This window comes from Gorilla gorilla, chromosome 5 (genome assembly GCF_029281585.2).
Source record: "Gorilla gorilla gorilla isolate KB3781 chromosome 5, NHGRI_mGorGor1-v2.1_pri, whole genome shotgun sequence".
In the NCBI taxonomy this organism is placed as follows: Eukaryota; Metazoa; Chordata; class Mammalia; order Primates; family Hominidae; genus Gorilla; species Gorilla gorilla.
In genome coordinates, this window is record NC_073229.2 from 174,555,534 (window position 1) to 174,577,500 (window position 21,967).

General features: G+C 41.6%; 1 protein-coding gene across 5 annotated transcripts in view; it reads left to right on the plus strand.

Annotated features, from left to right (window-relative positions):
- The window catches only part of IYD (iodotyrosine deiodinase), a 36,976-nt gene extending 17,418 nt beyond the window's left edge, over nucleotides 1-19,558 (plus strand). The window contains exons 2-6 of one of the 5 annotated variants that reach the window (XM_004044825.4): nucleotides 2,931-3,122; nucleotides 5,934-6,093; nucleotides 7,687-7,843; nucleotides 9,041-9,152; nucleotides 11,624-11,706. In XM_004044825.4, coding sequence (XP_004044873.3) covers nucleotides 2,931-3,122; nucleotides 5,934-6,093; nucleotides 7,687-7,843; nucleotides 9,041-9,152; nucleotides 11,624-11,706 — 704 coding nt within the window. The other 4 variants (XM_004044824.5, XM_055390846.2, XM_055390847.1 and 1 more) reach the window with 4 other exon arrangements.
- The last annotated feature ends 2,409 nt before the right edge of the window (nucleotides 19,559-21,967 follow it).

Here is a 21,967-nt window from a genome sequence, read left to right on the forward strand (position 1 = left end):
CCATTAAAATATGTTGAGAGTTATTTTCTGGTCCAATAAGTCTGCTTAAAAAAAAATGTGTTCTGTAGTTGTTTGGTGCAGTGTCCTATGTAAGCCTATTTGGTTATCTTTGTCAATTACCTTGTTAAAATCTTCTGTATCCTTACTGATTTTTTTCTTCTGCTTATTCTATCATTACCGAGAGAGATGCATTAAGATCTTTCACTGTGTTGTGGATTTTTACATTTCTTCTTAAAAGTCTGTCTTGAGGTCATGTAATGTAATTGCATACATATTTAAAATTATGTTTTCCCAGTAAATTAAATTTTATTATTATAAACTGACCCTTTTTATTATCAATAATGCTTTTGGCCTTAATTTTTTTTTAACTAGTATAGTTATGTGATGCATGGTATGACTTTCAACCTTTCTATATGCTTATGTTTTAGGTGTATCACTTATAAACAACATACTTGGACTTAAAATAATCATTGGCGTTTATCGGGAACATTTAGTTCATTTCTATTCAATGCAACTATTCTTGCCATGGTTAAAAATTCAGTTATTTCTGTGTTCTTCCCGAGGTAAATTTTTTCTCTAGTTGCTTTCAATATTTTTGTATTTTATTGTAAAAACTATAGTTTTTAAAAATAACTCTTTGAATTTACTAGGCCTCAGAGTAAAAATGTGCCATTTATGTAGCTTACCTGTAGGCAAGAAGCCTGAAATAACTTGTAGTTTTGCAACTAACGCAGCCCCTGATTTACTTTTATTGTTGTCAGGATCAATTATGAAACTGAAGTTTGGCACCTTCTTTATAATCACATTTTTCCCCTTGTAGCAGCTGTGTTTAATGTCATTAAAAATAGTCAGGTGCAATGGTGCACACCTGTACTCCCAGCTACTCAGGAGGCTGAAGCTGGAGGATCCCTTGAGGCCAGGAGTTTGAGTCCAGCCTGGGCAACATAGCAAGACCCCATTTCTAACTTTAAAAGAAGAGAAAGAAAAAAGTTCTTGTAAAAAAAAAAAAAGAAAGAATTTACCAGCTCTCTTGAATCTGTAGATCTGGTATTTTTCATGAGTTCTGCAAAATTCTCAGATGCTATCTTTTCAAATATTGCCTCCACCATATACTCTTTGAATCAAATGATCAAATGTATATTAGACATTCTCACTCTTCACTCTGCTCTATTTTTTCTTGCCCTTTCCTCTATATTTTCTATCTTTTTGTCTCTCCTTGCCCCATTCTAAGTGTTTTCTTCTGACTTACCTCCCAGTTCATTAATTTTTCTGTAGCTAGTCTAACCTGCTAGTCAACCATCCTTTTAAGTTCTTAATTCTATTATTTTTCAATTCCAGAAGTTCTCTATTTTTTTCAGATTGTTTATATTAGCTTTTATTCTTTATTTTGCTGTTGTTTTTATTTTTTCTTCTTTTTAATTTTTTTCCTTTTATTCTTTCCTGTACCCTACAGATTTATATAAGCTTGTCTTTTTTCTCTAAATACAGTAATCATAGTTGTTTTATCTTCTGGGTCTGATAATTCCAGTATTTGGAGTCTTTGGGCATCTGACTTTATTTTTTTTTAAATTGATTCTGCTGTTTCTTGTCCAATATGTTTTCTTCTTTATGTGCCTGATTGCATTTGGTGGGTTGCTGATGATCGTACTTAAAATTATTTGTATATTGGCATTTTCTTCTGCTAGACAACTGGGGTACTTTCAGGCAGGACAAGTTTATTCCAAGTTCAAGTTTGAGGCAAGACTCATCAAACTGATATAAACCTTTGAGGAATAATTTATTTATGATTGACACTTCCCCTAAGGATGTAGTTTTGGGGTCCTAGCTTATTAGACTTCACATTCTGTGTGGGCCTGGGCTTTGATATCTGTCACCCTTAATCCCTGAAGATATAAAAATGGAATTCAAATGTGTAGGGATTGGCAAATACAGTAGGGAAAAAAACATACCTTCTGCACTTATCTACCTGTGTGAGTTCATATTTTCTCTTCACTTTGGCCTGCAAATTTCTTGCTATGTTGTAGGCTCAATGATTTTTAAAAAGATTTTGAAAAATACTTTATTTAGAGATCTGAGTGGTTTTCAACTGACAGGAGATTGTTTCAAATAACCTAGTCCATCATTAACAGAAATTTGAATTCCTCATCTTTTTTTGGTAAAATTTTTCTTTTTCTTGATTTATAATTAGTCTGGAGTTGTTGCTTTCTTTCTTTCTTTCTTTCTTTCTTTTTCTTTCTTTCTTTCTTTCTTCTTTCCTTCCTTCCTTCCTTTCTTTCTTCTTCTTCTTTTTTTTTTTTTTTGATGGAGTCTCACTCTGTCACCCAGGCTGGAGTGCAGTGGTGCAATCTCGGCTCACTGCAACTTCTGCCTCCCAGGTTCAAGGGATACTCATGCCTCAGCCCCCCAAGTAGTTGGGATTACAGGTGTGCACCACAACACCTGGCTAATTTTTGTATTTTTAGTAGAGACGGGGTTTCACCATGTTGACCAGGCTGGTCTCGAACTCCCAACCTCAAGTGATCCGCCTGCCTTGGCCTCCCAAAATGCTGGGATTACAGGCGTAAGCCACCACGCCTGGACTTTTCTTCCTTTTTTAAAAAAGAGACTGGGTCTGTCTCCGTTGCCCAGGCTAGAGTGCAGTGGTGTGATGATAGCTCACTGCAGCCTTGAACTCCTGGGCTCAAGCAATCCTCTCACCTCTATCTCCAGAGCAGCTGGGAATACACGTGTGAGCCATTGCACCCAGCTGGAGTTTTAAGGATAGTCAAGATCAGTGGTAAGGATTCTGTAAATCTATTCTTTTTTCGTTTTATAGTATTTTTTTGAGTTCATAACCTTACACATTTGAGCACTTTATCTTCTTCTCCCCAGCGGTGCCCTTATGTCCAAGGGATCATTTAGTTTGTTACCTTTCTTGTTCTTATTTGCAGATGCTGATGAATGGCAAGAATCAGAAGAAAATGTTGAACACATCCCCTTCTCTCATACCCACTATCCTGAGAAGGAAATGGTTAAGAGGTCTCAGGAATTTTATGAACTTCTCAATAAGAGACGGTCAGTCAGGTTCATAAGTAATGAGCAAGTCCCAAAGGAAGTCATTGATAATGTCATCAGAACGGCAGGTTTGTAATTGCAGATGGGGTCTTTGGAAATGTTAGTCACCTTACTGGTGTGATTCCAACAATGGAAAAATGTCAAAGTTTAAACATAGCGAATAAAGCCTAGAGTGATATGTTTATCTATAAAGTCTTACCCAAATGCTGAGTGAGTGCCAGAAACACAATGACTTCTACTTTCCACATTTTGACTATTACAAGCTTCTTAGAAGAAGATGTGACAATAGTTCAAAACTTCTGAAATTATTCAGTTCATGATCTTTTAATTAAAAACCAAGATTTCTGATCACATCATTATATTAATATATTGGAGGAGATACACCTTCTTTCTTTCCCCCCCCTTAAAACACACCAGACATACACACACTTGCATACTCACAGTTATATTTGTTTTTTTTTGGAAGCAAATTTCTTATATTACACACCATGATGCTGTAGTACAGTATTCTCATTAACTAGCAAAATTTATTTATGTAAATTTGCACAGTAAACCAAAGCAAGAAAAAACCCATTTTTAATGTAAATTAATATTTCCACTGAGGAAAAAAAATCAGAGCTACAGAAAATGGGGAGGAGAAATAAGAGAAAGCTCCCTACTTGAGAATCTCCTGTGATTGGAGTCTTATTCTTACATAAACCATATTTAAGTTTATTTGCAAAAATTATCACATGCCCGTTATTAATCTATTGTCCAATGTGAAAGGAAGCAAGAATAAAATACTTTACTTCAGTTAGGAATACAAATACATTAGATTGTTGAGTCCTTAGCCTAACTAACCGCAGTTACTAAATTTGGCCTTTATCTGTATCTGTATTTGTATATGTATATGTACACATATGCTGTTAAGGTAAATTTGACACAACTAAAAACATTAGGGAAAAATTTATTATGTTTAGAGATACAAATATTTAGTAAACAAATAAAATGGGTACAAAGTTAACTGGAATCACTCTGTGCAGAAATTTGGGCCTCGTGTTTAGCTTTTGACTTGCATTTCCCAAGCCAGCTGTGACTTCTAGTGTTGGGAGTGGTGTGTGGCAAGCAAGAACCCCACCAAGAGTCTGCAGCCCTTCCTCCCTCCATAGGTGGAGCTTATTCCATTAAACTATCCAATGGGAAGGAAGGAACAGTTTCTTCTGAAATATCCCACCCATGAGTCACTGTGGTCTCCCCTTGGGAACAGTGGGCCATCTCTAGGGTTGAGGGACGACACCCAGATCAGAAGCTGGCCCCTACTCTCACCAGAATCCCACAGGAATTGAGGCTCCTTGGACAAAGGTGATGCACTGTGAAGCTTTGCCCTGGGACACTGGAACTGATCAAGGTGTGGGCTGAGAGTTCCTGAAGTCCCCCTGGGAGTAGAATGACACATGGCCATGCGTATTGAGTACCCATGTCTAAGAGTTCTCCAACTGGGTCCAGCGTGGTGGTTCACACCTGTAATCCCAGCACTTTGGGAGGCCGAGGTGAGCACATCGCGAGGTCAAGAGATTGAAACCATCCTGGCCAAAATGGTGAAACCCCGTCTCTACTAAATATAGAAAAATTAGCTGGATGTGGTGGCAGGTGCCTGTAGTCCCAGCTACTCGGGAGGCTGAGGCAGGAGAATCGCTTGAACCCGGGAGGTGGAAGTTGCACTGAGCTGAGATTGTGACACTGCACTCCAGCCTGGTGACAGAGTGAGACGCCATCAAAAAAAAAAAAAAAAAAAAAAGAAAAAAGAATTCCCCAACTGTTGTGTGTCCCCAAGGACAAACCTCACAGTGCCACACTCATAGCTTTGATACAGGGACCAAACACTGTATAGCTAAGTTGCCTTTTGAAGAGTGTTTTTAAAACCATCTTACCATGTACATTTTGCCTTCTTCAATAACCTTCACAACTTTATTCTTTTTCAAGAATACTAAAACAAATGACAGTCTGGAGAATTCTGGCTGTCAAAATTTCCCCTGAGTTTCTTTCCTTAGTAGGCATGGTGCAGTTACTTGGGGACATTTTCTCCCATGTAATTAGAGAAGCAGAGGTGAGTTCCCACAACCCTGGAACTACAGAGCTTGATCATTGATCAGTTGGCCTGACGCTGAACAAAACAAACTTGGCAGCAGCATGACAGGGTTCACTGCCAGGCATTTGTTTTCCAGATTATCTAACTTCATTTTGAGCAAGTATGAATTATTTTTGTTTTTTTTTTTTGAGACAGAGTTTCATTCTTGTCACCCAGGCTGGAGTGCAGTGGCACCATCTTAGCTCACTGCAATCTCTGCCTCCAGGGTTCAAATGATTCTCCTGTCTCAGCCTCCCAAGTAGCTGGGATTACAGGCGCCCACCACCGCACCCGGGTAATTTTTCTATTTTTAGTAGAGACAGGGTTTCACCATGTTGGCCAGGCTGGTTTTGAACTCCTGACCTCAGGTGATCCACCCACCTCGGCCTCTCGAAGTGCTGGGATTACAGGCATGGGTCACTGCCCCTGGCCAAGTATGAATTACTATGTTTATCCTTAAAAAAAAAAAAAAAGTTTTTTTAAGAGACAGGATGTCACTCTATTGCCAGGCTAGAATGCAGTGGTGCAATCATGGCTCACTGCCTCCCGAGCTCAAGCAATCCTCCCACCTCTACCTCCCAAGCAGCTGGGACTATAGGCACGCACCAGCACACCCTGCTAGTTAAAAAAAAAAAAAATCTGCAAAATTTCGTTTGATCCTCCAGCTCCAGCCTCCCAAAGTGCTTGGACTACAGGGATGAGCCTCTCCTTAATTAGCAGTCTCACACTTTCCTGCAGTTTTAATTTCTGATTTTAATGGAATGGGTGACAGGAACAGCCCCGAGTGGGGCTCACACAGAGCCCTGGACCTTCGTGGTTGTGAAGGACCCAGACGTGAAGCACAAGATTCGAAAGATCATTGAGGAGGAAGAGGAGATCAACTACATGAAAAGGATGGGACATCGCTGGGTCACAGACCTCAAGAAACTGAGGTACAAACAGTGGTGGAACTGGGGATGTTTGCCTTGGCCTCTCAAAATAAAATCATCACCACCACCATGTCCTGGCTTTGTTGTAAGCATGAACAAGCTTGATTCTATTCTGCCTCTTGGAGGAATTACGGAAGTTAAGTCAGGGCTCACTCCTGTATTGTCATGTGAGCGGTTGGTAAATAGGCTCTAACTCAATCATTTGCTTAGTAAATAATTGAGGAATTACTTCACTTTTCACTTGTCTGGAACATAAAATGGTAAAATTCTTCCCAAGATCTTGCATGAAGCAAATTACATTTTGCTAAAGTGATCAGGTTTTCAAATGATTTTACTAAGCAGGTTTTAGTTTTAGGACAAGTTTAACACAAGTGTAGTTATCTGTGAGGCCTTAGTAACTTTTTGGCTTCCTCAACTCCAGGAAAGAAGTGGAGGGGAATTCAGTGTAAGTAGTTTCTCTGTGGTCCCTCAACAAATGCAGCCCTCGGGGTCTGCTCCGGGCACCGAAGCACAGTCCGCGTGCTCTGTGGAGGGAATGGAGAGTGTTTGTTCATCGAGTGAGTCAGGAAAGTGGATTACAAGTGGCTCCTCTGTGTTGATATTTCCATGATTTAAAATTCTGATGCTTGGCTTTAAGCCACTTTATGTATTTTAACTATTTTCACCCTTGCAATAACCACAGGGGGTGGGTACACAAGAGTACATTTTATAGAGGAGGTAACAGCTCCAGGGGAGGCCAAGTAGCTTGCCCAGTGGCCAAGACAGTCCAGCTCCAGTGTGGATCTTCTAAAGCATTACCATTTTCCCTCTTTATAGGGAGAAAAGAAATGATAATGGTCAAATGTGACTAAGCTGGTTGAAGTATGGTTAAGTAGCTTTGAAAGTGTAACATACAGATGTTCATAGCGTAAGAGGAACCATGGAGAAATACACAAGTGAGTTTCATGTGCTTTGGAACAAGGAAGCATAACCAAGCTAGAAATGAAATGAATGGTGATTGTCTCTTGCTAATGAATGATATAAGATATCCTAAGGTAAAATCCCAATATATGGGATTATATGACTCTCTGTCCTTTGACTATCTGTGCTAGAATAAAACTTCTGCTAAAATGTGTGGGCCAGGGTAATGAAATCAAGAAAGATATTCTGAGCTGGAAAACAAAAATTCAGTTCTGCATTTATACCTCACATGAATGATCTCCCTCTCCCACAGAAGTTCCCTTCCTTTTTTCTATAACTGGGTGAACAGCATTGCCATCTGCCCACTTGTGATTTTGGCTAAACCTCACTGCCATCCTTGCCTTCTCCCTTGCTGAATTTTGACCCAGTGCATGCTGGGTAATAGGACCTGCCCTTGTATCTTTCAGCATTTCATATGTCTTGCCATACTAGGCACTTATTAAGACATGTTTATGAAATTGAATGATCCTGGTCAGAAAAAGTGGAACAAGACAAAAACAAAAATTCTGCAGCTTTTCAATTTAAATATAAAAGATGAGTAAATATGTTTTTATTTTTATCATAAAGAAGCTAAGGTAGTAAAAGAGAACAAAAAATATGGGCAAATATTATCCTGAATCTCTTTTCTCTTCACAGAACCAATTGGATTAAAGAGTACTTGGATACTGCCCCTATTTTGATTCTCATTTTCAAACAAGTACATGGTTTTGCCGCAAATGGCAAGAAAAAAGTCCACTACTACAATGAGATCAGTGTTTCCATCGCTTGTGGCATCCTGCTAGCTGCCCTACAGGTATGTTGAGACATCAAGGGTTACAGGGTGGCCTTATTAGAACATTTCAGCTGAGTTTTCAATTCAGGGACATTTGGAAATTTTTTTTTAATCTAAAGTAGAATTCCTAAGTGAGGTAACTCTGATGTGAAAACTGACTCTGGAAACCTGGATTGGTGACTATGATGGTTCAGCAAGCTGGGAATTCACTTATAACATCATTTCAAGTTAGAAAAATTGGTGTTGCGTTTGCAGTCATCTGTAACAACATGAAGTTTCAAGGGTTTTGGCAGACACACATGAAGCACTTTGGAGCCTAAAAGTCACAGAGGCTAACTCCCTGGATACATTTACTGTTGCTCTCAGAGATGATGGAATGACTAAAAAGCCATGAGAAGGGCTCTTCATAGAGCCCCTTTTCTGAGAAGTTTGCATTGCATGGCATTAGGAAGAAGGTCATGTGCTTTTCAAAAATTCCATCTGCATAGGAACGAGAGCAATGCTAACATGAAATGGAGCAGGATTGCTGTATAGTTTTCAAACTATTCATGCATTCACTCAACAATGCATTCACTCCACAGATATTTTCTGAGCTCCTTTTTGTTTTGTTTTGAGACAGGGTCTCATTCTGTCACTCAGGCTAGAGTGCAGTGGCATCATCACAGCTCACTGCAGCCTTGACCCCTGGGCTTAAGTGATCCTCCCACCTCAGCCTCCTGAATAGCTGGGACTATAGGCATGCACCACCATGCTAATTTTTGCATTTTTTGTATAGATGGAGTTTTGCCATATTGCCTAGGCTAGTCTCAACTCCTGAGCTCAAGTGATTCACTCTTCTCAGCTTCCCAAAGTACTGGGATTACAGGCGTAAGCCACCATGCCTGGCCTCTGAGCTCCTTCTACGTGGCAGTTCCTGGGAGCCACTGGGGATAGTTGTCTGATGAACTGTATATTCTAGCAGAGACTGGGGGCTGGGTAGTGGATAGAGAGAGATGGTAAACCCATAAAATAAATGTAGAAAACAAGATTATAAGAGCAAGTAACCATACTTTTGAGAGACAATGGATTAAAAAAAAAAAACAGCTTCTTCACTATCTCAAAAAAACATGTATGTTGAATAACACCTCCCAAAATGTAGTCATTGAAATGTGTTTTAGGTTATTGGAAAAATTATCCTGAAGGAGCTGGCATTGATTTCCTTCCTGAATCTGTAAGCAGGTAAATAATGGAATCACCATGCGGCATCAGACTGCGGGGCACCGCCACCTGATTGAGGGTCCTGGAAGAAGCAGCGAAGCCTGCAGCAAGCTCAGCTCACAAGGCCGCCCAGGTGCCTCTGCAACAGGCAGTCTTTTTCACTTTGCCATTGAGTTTGCTGCCCCCTAGCTTTCATAAGGCATAATCCCGAGAGTAGGTTATGATTAGTGATGGAGGAAAGAAAAATCTCCATGAAGCCCGCATCTCCAATATGGTGACTGGGTCTGATAAGCGCGCCATGCGTGTCTTGTAGAGGCAGCTTCCAGAACTTCCTGGTCAGGTTTAGAGGTGGTGATCTGATTGGAAAAGCTGGAGAGGGGCAGGCGGGGAAGTGTCTGGAAGCTACTCATTGCTTTTACTTAGATGTTTGTTATTTGGAGGCTTGGAAAGAGGTCGATGGGGTACCCCTTGGCCACTGAGTCCCCTATCAACGGGCATCAGCATCTCACTGGGTGGGGATGCTCTGCTTCCATGGTTGGCTCTGTAGTCATAGGAGATTGCCGTGGTGGTTGTTGTTTAGAATATAATATACAAGCCTTTATTAATATATTAAATACCAAGAGCTAGTAGTAGCTCTATAATTTTAAAGTAGTGATGAATGTAATGATTTTTTAAAATATCTATAACAACTGTAAAATGATATGAAAATAACTGTGGATTTCATTGGTGATAAAGTCATAGATATTGCTAACACTACTGTGGTTTGCTGCCTACATTTATAAAGGAAGAAACTGCTAAATTTCAGTTAGATGTTAGTGAATATGAAAACTTTTTTTTCAAATTCAAGCTCATGGACCTGCCAAATTCAATCCTTGGCCCTTTGGGGGTCTGAGGATTCCAGTTAAAAAAATCCTGACCTATAATAAGACCAAAGTACTCACATTGAGAGAGTGAAAGATAAAATAATAATAGAAGTCAACTTAACATTAATAATATTAATAAGAGGAATTGTTTAATATGGTCTGTGTATTTGCAGGTTTCTACAGCTAGAGACATACAAAATTCAGTATGGAGTAAAAGCTATGTCTTGAAAAGGACCAAGATATAAAATGACACTAAATTAAGGTGTAAATATTTTCTCAAAAAAGTTTAAGACTTGGCCAGGTGCGGTGGCTCACGCCTCTAATCCCAGCACTTTGGGAGGCCAAGGCGGGCGGATCACGAGGTCAGGAGATTGAGAGCATCCTTGCTAACATGGTGAAACCTCGCCTCTACTAAAAATACAAAAAATGAGCCAGGCGTGGTGGCGGGCGCCTGTAGTCCCAGCTACTAGGGAGGCTTAGGCAGGAGAATGGCGTGAACCTGGGAGGCGGAGCTTGCAGTGAGCGGAGATCCCACCACTGCACTCCAGCTTGGGCTACAGAGTGAGACTCCATCTCAAAAAAAAAAAAAAAATTAAGATTTATCCATTTCAAGTTCAAATACTATGTGAAGATATGATCAAGGAGAAGAAACGCCGTGATAAAGTAGAGCTAATGACAGAAAGAAGAAATCAGGTTTTTTGATGCATGTATTCTTGAGAACAGTCTCTCAGGTATTGTGAAATCTTTGTTAATCAAGGTATATAATGATGTTGTATAACAGACCTTCAGCAAGAAACTAGATTGAGTCACTCTAGATTCATATATGTGCATGTGTGCATGTATCTATATATGGGTTCATATATATATATGGGTTCATAAATATATATGGGTTCAAATGCCAATATTAGAGTTATTGATAACAAATCATAGATTCCAGGCAGATCACTGGAGTTCAGGAAAGAATATTTAGCAGGAAAATTGGCCAGGTATGGTGGCTCAGATTTGTAATCCCAGCACTTTGGGAGGCTGAGACGGGCAGATCACTTAAGCTCAGGAGTTTGAGACAAACCTGGGCAATATGGCAAAGCCCCATCTCTACAAATAAATACAAAATATAGCCAGGCATGGTGGTGCATGCCTATAGTCTCAGCTACTTAGCAGGCTGAGGTGGGAGGAGGGCTTGAGCCCAGGAGGCAGAGGTTACAGTGAGCCGAGATCATGCCACTGCACTCCAGCCTGGGTGATAGAGCCACACTTTGTCTCAAAAAAAAAAAAAAAACAAATATTTATATTTAGTAGGAAAATTATGTCGCATTTGGGCTAGGACACTGCTTTGGTGGACTCTCTTATCATTTGGTTCTTGTACCAGGACACAGACCAACCCCTTAGCTAAAAGGAACTCCCTGTTGTTTTTGCCTTTCCTCTACTGTAGTTGGATTCCTACAGTATTTTTCTGTAAAATAACCATTCCTATTTCTTAAGCATCAATGAAAAATAGTAATATTTTTCTTCTTCCAGAAGCTTGCCACTGCTTGGTTAAAAGAAGGGAGGGGGTGGGGGGATTGATGGGGGCAGGGAGGTTCACGATGCCATTACTTGAGCTGGCAGCCTCTTTGCTGTCCAACTTCAGGGAAATGATAGGAAGAGCAGGTATAATCAGGACAAGAAGGTCTCCAGGTTAGAGGGAGAGCAGTCATTCTGCCTGCTAACTTTAAAATGCTTTCTTGTCCTCTTATTTTAGAATGCAGGTCTGGTGACTGTCACTACCACTCCTCTCAACTGTGGCCCTCGACTGAGGGTGCTTCTGGGCCGCCCCGCACATGAAAAGCTGCTGATGCTGCTCCCCGTGGGGTACCCCAGCAAGGAGGCCATGGTGCCTGACCTCAAGCGCAAACCTCTGGACCAGATCATGGTGACAGTGTAGGCAGGGCCCCCCAAGGGAGTGGCAGGGAGACGGCGCCCCTGCTTTTCCCTGAGCCTCTCGCCTGCTCCTCTTGGGTCTCTTGGCTGCTCTTTCTCCAGGTGTCAGGTCCCCTCATTGCTCTTCTCAGGTGGCCACACTGTGTCAAGAAGCCTCTCCACACTCTGTGGCACTTACAGTCCCATAAGTCCTGTTTCTTATCCACTTTGGAAATGCATGAACACCTTACAAAGAACATGCCCTGGTTTTTACATTTTAAAAGTTATTCTAGACAATCACTATTGGCTTTTTTCTTTTATTTTTAAAAAACTCACATAGAGGAGACAATCAGAAATTTACCATAGTCCCAAGAATTCAGCTACATGATGACTCGAATTTAAATTTAGATTAATCAAATAGTCTCCTGTTCTCTGATTTCTGGTGGCTTTTAGACACTAATTTTTGAGAACTACTTTTTTTTTTAACCAAACTTCAGGGACACTCTGCTACTTTTGAATAAGTAACCATCAAAGTTACTAAAACATGGCCAGGCGCAGTGGCTCATGCCTGTAATCCCAGCACTTTGGGAGGCCGAGGTGGGCAGATTGCCTGAGCTCAAGAGTTCGAGACCAGCCTGGCCAACATGGTGAAACCCCATCTCTACTAAAAATACAAAAAATTAGCTGGGCATGCACTTGTAATTCCAGCTACTCAGGAGGCTGAGGCAAGAGAACTGTTTGAATCTGGGAGGTAGAGATTGCAGTGAGTCAAGATGCTGAGATGCCATCACTGCACTCCAGCCTGGGCAACAGAGCGAGAACCTGTCTCAAAAAAAACAAAAACAAAGTTACTAAAATGTCACCTTCACAGAACAGGACAGGGTACCCTTGGGTCGCACGGGCCTGGCTGGCATGTAAACGGTCAGTTGCACTGCCTAGTGGTGTGGTAGATCTGACTTGTAAGCGGTTCATAGAAGCTGCTCAATACTCAAGAATCTTGCAAGACAGTTATTAAACATTCATAGCTTGGAATTGCCCATGGTGGGAGAATTTACATCACAACCACTACAAATCAGTACTTGCTTTCTTTTTCTTAAAGCGAGCTGCTTACCATACATAGCACCCACAGTGTCTCCCTTCTCTTCTACCCCACCCCCTGAAACACACTGACCCCTATTCTCCAGATGATAGCACAGCTGTTTGGGACTGATAGGGTCACAGGTGCCAGGTTGGGAATGCTAGATGTAGTCTTCACCCATCACCTTCTGTCGTCCTCCCAGGGGTGTCATATTTACAGAGGCAAACTCTTACAGCTTGGATGATTTCTCATCAAGCAACTCTACTCACCTCTTGTCCCCTTTCCCTGTGCGTTTCTTCTTCTTGTCCTCATTTTCCTTGAGAAAACTCTCTCTATAAAAAATTTCCACAGAGTATGTGGCTGATAAACAACAGAAATTTGTTTCTCACAGTTCTGGAGGCTGGAAGTCCAAGGTCGGGGTGCCCTCATGGTCAGGTGCTGGTGAGGACCCTGATCTGGGTTGCAGACTGCTGACTTCTCATTGTATCCTCATGTGGTAGAAAGAGGGTTAGAGCCTCTGGCATGCCTTTTATAAGGGCACTAATCCCATCATGAGGCCCCACCCTTATGACCTCATCACCTCCCAAAGGACCCCCTCCTAATACCAACACATTGGGGGTTAGGGTTTCAACATATGAATTGTGGGGGACACAAACATTCCGCCCATGGCACCTACTTCATAGGGTTTGGCATGCTGCTCGGTACATGGTTAACATTCATAAATGGTGGGGGCCCTTACTGTGGTAGACACCATTGTCATTGCAAGGCAGCCCTGCTTGGGATTCAGGTGAACAAATGTAACATGGGTGGGTGAGGGACTCCCTCCTCTTCAGAGAAGCCCTCTTGTGGCTCAGGGGCAGCTGCAGGGCCAGATGGAGTTGGCCTGTAGGGAGTCAGCCTTACCCCATCAGAGACCAACTTGAAAGATTTTTTTCTCTGTGTAGTTGATGTTATCAATCTGATCTGCAGCCAGGTTATTTACTTCTGAAGCATTGGAGTTATCGATTGCCATTGCCCCATGGTTCTCACTCTTTGCAGGCACTCTTTAAATTTTTATCTTAAAAATTATAATGCAAACATCTGGCCATCATCTTAACCAAGTGACAAAGTCCTAGCACACCATTAATGGTAGGATAACTGACATTAAGTGTTCCTGCTGGGATGCATTATGAAGTATTCCTTCCAGAGATGTCAATGGAAACTAATCGAGTCTTACACCTAACTTTCAGTTTACAGTAAATACAGAGGATAAAGAAGTTAATGGCATGGTGGAATAACCAAAATGTGTATCATTCTACAAAAAATAGGCCTGGACTATTTAAGGAGCGAGTGTCACTGTGGGAAGAATAAGAGGGGGACTGTCTTGTCCTTGCTACTCAAAGAGTGGTCCTGGGCCTGTATCATCATTGGGACCACCTGGGTGCTTGTTAGAATCAAAGACTCTCAGGCCTCACTTAGACATCCAGAATCAAAATCTGCGTTTCAACAAGATGCCCAGGTGATCTGCATGCCTGTTAAAGTCTGAGCTCTGTTCCAGATAACCAGAGACCCAACAACCAAAGGCAAAGCGTAAGCCTTGATTGGATTTTGGTTTAGGAAAAATCTCATAGGTATAAAAGACAACTGGGAATGTTGAATGTGGATCTGGTGGTAGGTGATATTGTTAGTGATGTGAGTGATGCCTGCTGAAGTACTGAGAGATGAAGCATCATATTGACAACTTACTCCAGGAAAAAAGAAGGTGTGTGTATATGTGTGTGTTCGGAGAGTGTGAGCGAGAACTAACATGGTAAAATGTTAGGTGGAGCATATACAGTTCTCATTATACTCTTATTTTAAATTTACATTTGAACACAGTCAAATCTGAATGGAAATACATTTAAATAAGCATTTCTTTCAGTCATATAAATAATTTGCCTAAAAATGCCCTCTAAGTCCATCATTAGGTTAAGCGATTTACTGAAGGTGCAGATATCATGCTTATTTCATTGGGTTGTTTTGGAATGTCCCCCAGTTGGATAGTTTGAGGAATGGAAATGAGAATTGGAGGAGAAATAAGGCCAGAGGCTCACATTGCTTGCAGGGAACCGACTGAGTAATCAAGAAGAGGAAGGAAGCCCTTGGAAGGAACGTAAAGTCCATTTCAGCCTGCCGCCCCTTGGAATGGAGGGTCTCCTAGGGACCAGAAACACCAGACACTTCTTCTGCCCCAAGCACACCCCACACTAATTTCTGCTGCAGCATCACGATCAGGGCAAATCAGCACAGTCCCCCAGCCATCAGTGGTGTCTAGAAAAGTAAAGATAATTTTCCTCCTTCTCTCTGCAGCCCCAAGCTCTTATTAACCTTCTTTTATGTGTTCATTAAATGCAGTCATGTGACAACTGTGTTCAAAGTTAGAAATAGTGGTCTGGGAGGCTTATAGATCCTCTTGCTGTTTTGAGGCCTTAAAACCAAAAAAAAAAATGGAATGATTGCATCACTTCGAGGAAGTATACTTAATTAAGAAAGTTGAAAATGCTTTGTGTCTTACTAATAGGACTCACCTGAAGACTCTACTTTGCCAAGAGGGAATTTTTAACTCAAAGCTGTGTTAGCCAGCACGGGGTAGAGCCACGGTCCTCATACTTGCTGGCATCACTCATCTGGTGGTCTGTTAAAGCACAGATTGCTGGGCCACACCCTCAGGGTGTGTGATTGTGTGATTCAGTAGGGCTGGGTGGTGCCCAAATGCTCCAGTTCTAATGTATTCCCAGGTGTTGCTGATGCTGGTGATTGGGTACCACATTTTGAGAACCATGGGGCATTGGCAATCAACAAATGCAATGCCTGTGACTTGACGTGATAAAAGTTCATTTATTGGGCAGGCAAAGTCCTCTGCAGGCCTGGAAATCGTCTGAGACAATTACTTGCATGGGGTAACCCAGTAATACTGTGGGATGCACCTTCTAGGGCATGGCTGCCTCCTTCCTAGAGGCAGCAGGGGGAGAAAACACTGAAAGAGGTCACCCCAACAATTCCATCCTACCTTGGCCTAGGAGTGACCTCCTCAGTCTCACAACCCTTTGGATAGAACTAGTCATGTGACCTCACAGGAGGTGGAGCAGTGTCATCAATGTTATCATCCCCCTGCACCTGCAAGGAAGGAGGCCCAGATGTGTGTAGGTGCTGGATGTCTCTTCCCCAAAACACATAACTCTGAATTTGGAAAATAAAACTGGATATAACAAAAAAGAAAAGGAGGGGAGAAGGAAAGTTGAAGAAATCGGTGAAATCAGAATAGGACAGTGAAAGGCATAAAGATTTTCTTCTGAAACACTAAGATCGGTTGATATTTGTCTAATACAGCTTTAAATAGAGTATCACTTTGGGCCAAAGAAAATTGATACAAACATACATAAAGTGGAACTAAGATTGACTTCTTCCTAGACATCCCTGCCTCTGTCCACAAAATGGAAACTTCCATCAAGAAGTACTGGAGGACAGTTCAGTATTTCTTCTTATTTGCTCCTCCCTATGAAAGGAAGAGTGACTTCTCTGCTGCATGAAATTGGGGGTAAATAGTTATTGCACATTTGCTCAAACCCCAGCAAAGTGCACCCCATTTTAAGCCAAATTTACAAACTGGGGGTGGTTCACCTTACAAAGATGATCCACCAATAGGTTTCTCTATTTACTTTATTCTTGCTCTGTCACCCAGGCTAGAATGCAGTGGTGTGATTATAGCTCACTGCAGCCTCCAACTTCTGGACTCAAGTGATCCTCCCACCTTAGCTTCCCAGGTAGCTGGGATACAGGTGCACGCCACCACACCCAGGCTAGTTTTTCTAAATGTTGGAGTTCCCAAAGAGTATTCAAACTGATGTGATATTTTAAAAGACATTTTGTAAGCATCTTGTAGGAATATCAGTAAGTGGAAGAAAAACACATAGTTATCAGTGGATATTATGCCAGAGAGGCATGAGAAATATAATTTTATTTTGCTAGGTATCAGCAGAGTGCCCTCTTATAATTTGTGTGAAATGGAAACAAAGGTAACATCGTGTTTTCAATTCACACGTATATACAAGTAATGAGAGGTCCAGAAGAAATGTGGCTTCAGCTCTGCTGCTACTGTGCCTCCCTTCTCCTGCCCCACTCAGCCCACAAAATAGGCTGGACACTCAAAAAACGCTGCATTTATCTACCTTTTAGAGAGGGTGAATAGCAGAGAACTGGAGGTGGGAATGGTAAGGAACTCCCAGCAGGGTAGTGGAGGGAATGGGCTGACGCACCTAAGGCTGATGCCAGGTCTGCTCCCTATCTGGGTGGCCTCAGCAAATGACGTCCAGGACATCCAGGGGCAGGCTCAAGGGAGAACAGCCCCCAAAGCTAAGATCCTGCCAAGCTAAATACAGTAGTTCTAATGAAATGTGAGAGGCTGTAATCCCATTTGGGAAATTCCTAAAAAGTCACGAGGCAGGGGATTGGTTTATGTTATTATCATGACCTGAGAGTCATGGCTCAGAGCCAAATGTTCAGGATTGAATTCAACAGCATTTAAATGTCTTTAGAGCGGGATGGAAATATGTTAGCAATGCCTGCAGAGTGCCAAGTAAACGCAAAAGCCAATGAGATCATAAAGGAAGTTGTTAGCTAACCTAGGTGGAGTCGCCAACTTCCTTCTACTCTAATAATTAAAAATAAAAATAATACTTGGGAGGTAACTGGAATAAAGGTTCTAAAATCAAACCCCTCTGAAGGGTGAAAACTGGGAGCCTCCTGTTCCCATAGTAACCACGGCACTCAGGGCACTGTCTCCCAGCGCTGGAGTACTGTCTTATGACCCGAGATCCTAAGCAACCTCTGCTCATCTGAGTTGTCCACCATATTGTGGGCATGAGTCCTTGACAAAAGTAAATAGCACCTCTGTTCCCTTATTGGGTAAATGATTTTCCAACTCTGGGAATGTGTAGAATTCATTATGGAAATAATGCAATAATTCAAATCCATAATATTGAGATACTTTCATGTTAAGTTTAGGACTAATCTTGTGTATGCTCCTTAAGTGATTTGAATCTTTAAAAAGCTTATGATTCCAATTTGAAATGTGAAATTGATTTTAAGTTTGTGATTTGAAGTTGAAAGGTATAAGAATATTTAACTTAGCTCATGAAAAGTATTAGACTAGATTTACTATAAGTTTAATGTATTAGATTTACAAGAGATGCTTAAATATATGAGAATGTTTTGTCTGAATTGGTTATAATCTTGTCATATCAATGCTTTGAAGTGCTAAAATAGAAAATTAAATATGATAAATTACACAAGAAGTTTAGAATGTTTAAAAGATTTTAATATACAAAGCCTATAACTAAGACTGATGGTTTAAAGGAGTTTGGCTTATTCAACTTGAATTAATCAAACATTAATTAAAGCCCCCCTTCCCCAAAGAGATTTGTTTTATTTATTTGTTTACTAGTTTTATAAATAGGATAATAAAATGTGTGTATGAGGTCAGAATGCTTTTGACAGAAGTAATACAAACAAAAAAACCTCACTATAACCCAAACAAATAAGGGATTATTTTTCCCTCCTAGTGAGAAATCTGGAGGTAGATATTAGATGCTGGTCTATTGCTTCAATGAAGTTAGTGCCAAAGTCTCAGTGGTTCTCTTGGTCTTTCTTCATAACCACCGGATGCTGTTATAGCTTCACCAATCACAACAAGCACAGTGCTTGAAACATAATAGGTGCTCAATAAATATTCAGTACATATTGAATGTGTGCAGAAATATATCTCAATCTAGTCATAAAATTTTAGAATGCAAGATCTGAAAGGGACATGGGAATCTGTGTTTTTAACGTGTTCCAGGTGATTCTGCTGACCAGGTGAGTATGGTAAACGTGGCAAGTGTTCTCAAGTGAGCTCATCAGTCCCAGGGCTGTTAGCACCTTCCATCTGCCAGGCCCTCCCTGGTCTAGACCTCCAGCCTTGACCTTGCCCTGAAACGCCAAACTCTTACTCCCAGCTGCTTTCTCTGTCCCTCCACTTAGATGTTAGTAGGCACCACAACCTTTTAATGCTCAAAATACTACTTTTGAGTCCTTTCCACCCCTTACTTGGCCCCTCAATTCATACTTTTTGGGATGGAGCCTCAAATCTAGAAATCTTCTGTATTAGTCCATTCTCACACTGCTAATAAAGAATACCTGAGACTGAGTAATTTATAAAGGAAAGAGGTTTAATTGATTCACAGTTCAGCATGGCTGGGGAGGCCTCAGGAAACTTACAATCATGGCAGAAAGAAAAGCAAACATGCCCTTCTTCACATGGTGACATGAAGCAGAAGAATGACAGCTGAGTGAATGGGGAAACCCCTTATAAAGCCATCAGATCTCATGAGAACTCACTCATTCTCATGAGAATAACATGGGGGAAACTGCCCCCATTATTCAATTTTCCCCCATCAGTTCTCTCCCATGACATGTGGGGATTATGGGAACTACAATTCAAGATGAGATTTGGGTGAGGGCATAGCCAAACCATATCATCATCTTAAATTTCTGTGATTCTTTTATTCTGCACATCCAAATCCATGAGCAAGTTATACTGACTTTATCTCTGAATATTGACCATGGGAGGGGAACAAGGAGAAGCAGTGTGAACAGGAAGAGCATGCTGCCTGCTGCTGTGAATAATAACATATCTTGCTCTGACCCAGTAGTCTCGTGTCTTCTGTCAGCATCCACACTACTAAGTCAGGCTACCTTGCTATCTTGCGAGGAGGGTAAAATCTTAGGTCCTTTACAATTCACGACCCTTGGCATTAGATGTTCTCTCCACCTGCAATGCTCCTCCCCTAGATACTGTTATGGCTGCTCCCTTCATGTCGGTCATGATTCAGCTCAACCCAGTACCTCTGCTGAGAAACTTTCCTTGACCATCCAATCTCCAGTACCCCCGACCAAACCCCAGTCACTCTCAATCACTTCAGATGTTTATTTTCTTCAGAGCACTTATCATTATTTAATAAATTTTAAAATTTTTATAGGGCAACATTTAAAATATAGACACAAAATCCTAAGAATATTATAATGAAAACTATGTAACCACAACGTAGGTTAAGATACAAAACATTATCAATACAGTTAATACCGCCTATGTATTACTTCCCAGTTCCATCCTCTTTCCTCCCTCCACAGAAGAAAGCACTAATCTAATTTGGTCTTATTAATGCCCATGCATGTAAAAAATACTCTTGCCACTAAATAGTATCTAATATTTGTCCATTTTAACTCTACACAGATGGCATTAAACTTTACATATTTTTCTGCAACATTCTTCAGTTATGCTTGTGAGATAGTCCATGTTGAAATGTGCAGCTCTAGGTCATTCATTTTCACTGCTCTATACCATTGTACGAACATATCGCACATTTTTCATTTTCTTATGAGTTGTCATTTAAATTCTTTTACATTCATTCTTTGTCCTGTGGGAATGTTTAAGAATTTCTCTAGGGTATATACCTAAGAGTAGACTTACTGGGTCAAAGAGAAGTCAAATTTCAGCTTTTCTAGATCTTGCCAAATTGTTCTTCAAAGGTTTTCCCCCTCCCCCTGATTTTTAAAAACTCATTTACTGAGTAACTCCCATAATGCAATCATAAATTCTAAGATGATTTATCAATCATGCTCCCCTCTCTATTCCTGGTGCCGGTAGCTGCTATGTGAATATTTGTTGAATGGATGAAGAAATGTAGGCTAAGAGGGGTGCTGTGACTTGTCTAGAGTCACAAAACTATCTAAGTGACCAAGCAGGATTTGAGCCCAGGCTGCTGACTCCCTAAGAGGAAGTGGTTATTGTAAAGACAATTCCCCAAGCTGTGATTGCAAAGGTCCTGTCTCCAGGAGAATGTCTTACACAATTTCACACTGAATAACTGGGACCCTTCACACAGTGCTTGAGCTGGTGTGGGCCAGACATGCTCCCAGTGCAGATGGGAGTTGCAGTTCTGGAAGATTCTTCAGCAGATGCAGATTTGAACCTCAGAGTGCAGGAATTGAGTCTCTGTGGTGATGGAGTTGAAGTAGCAGGAGGACCCCAGCAGGGTGGGGAATGGCAGGGTAAGTGTGTCACTCAACTGACCCTCAGAGGTTTTCTGTACAAAGCCCTGAGATCATGTCCACCTTAAATTTAAAAAGCAAAGAAGGAAGCACAAAGAGATCTTCTCTCTAACTCACCCATTGTCCTTGGAGAACAGCCCTGGAGACTGCTTTGAGCAGAGTTGGAAGGCCCCATGGGGACAGCGCAGATACATGCACAAGCTTGGACACTGTTGGTTTGGGGTCTTCAGTTTGTGTTTATTCTGGCCCTTCCTTCTAGCCAATTTGCATTTGGTTTTCATTCCACACTGTCTTGGATCCAGCCTGGAATGTATAAATCACTTAACTAGCAAGCAAACAGCAGGGCCACCAGAGGATGGAAAAGAAAACCCCCAAAGTGGGTTTGAGGAAGGACAACTGAATAAAGGTGAAGAGGGAGAGAATGGGCGGGCAGGAGGCAGAGAGAAGCTGAGGACGTGAGCTGTGATTGTGCCTCCTCGTCTCCTAAGGATCAGCTCAGCCAACTGGGGTACCTGGAGAGAGAGGCAGAGAGGAGAAGCTATAAGGAGCATGTGTGCAGAAGGAGTATAAAATAGAACAAGCCCATGAACCTAGCTTCAGGGAAGCTGACCATCACTCAGAGTGTCTGCTTCCCACCAGGGGGTTCCATTGAATCAACTTGAACCTTCTGTATGCCCGTTGGGCCCCCGGCTTGCCCTTCTTGCTCAGATCAAGAATCCCCTTCCATGTCTTTCTCCCAGATGTATGTCCCCATCCTTGAAGGCCAAGCCTTATGTCACTTTGTCAAAGCTTCCCTGGATTCTCCCATCAGACTTCAGCAGGGAAAGAGGAAGGCTGAGCTCATCTCTTTCCTCTGAGCATCTTGGGCTCCCTGCCTATGACGCTGGCTGCCCTTCTCCTTGGACCAAGCCTTCTGCTAGACTCTCAGCTCTCAGAGAGCAGAGACCAGTCTACCTCAACTCTGTGTCCTGGGGCTCCTGGGGGCCATGGTAGGTATCAGCT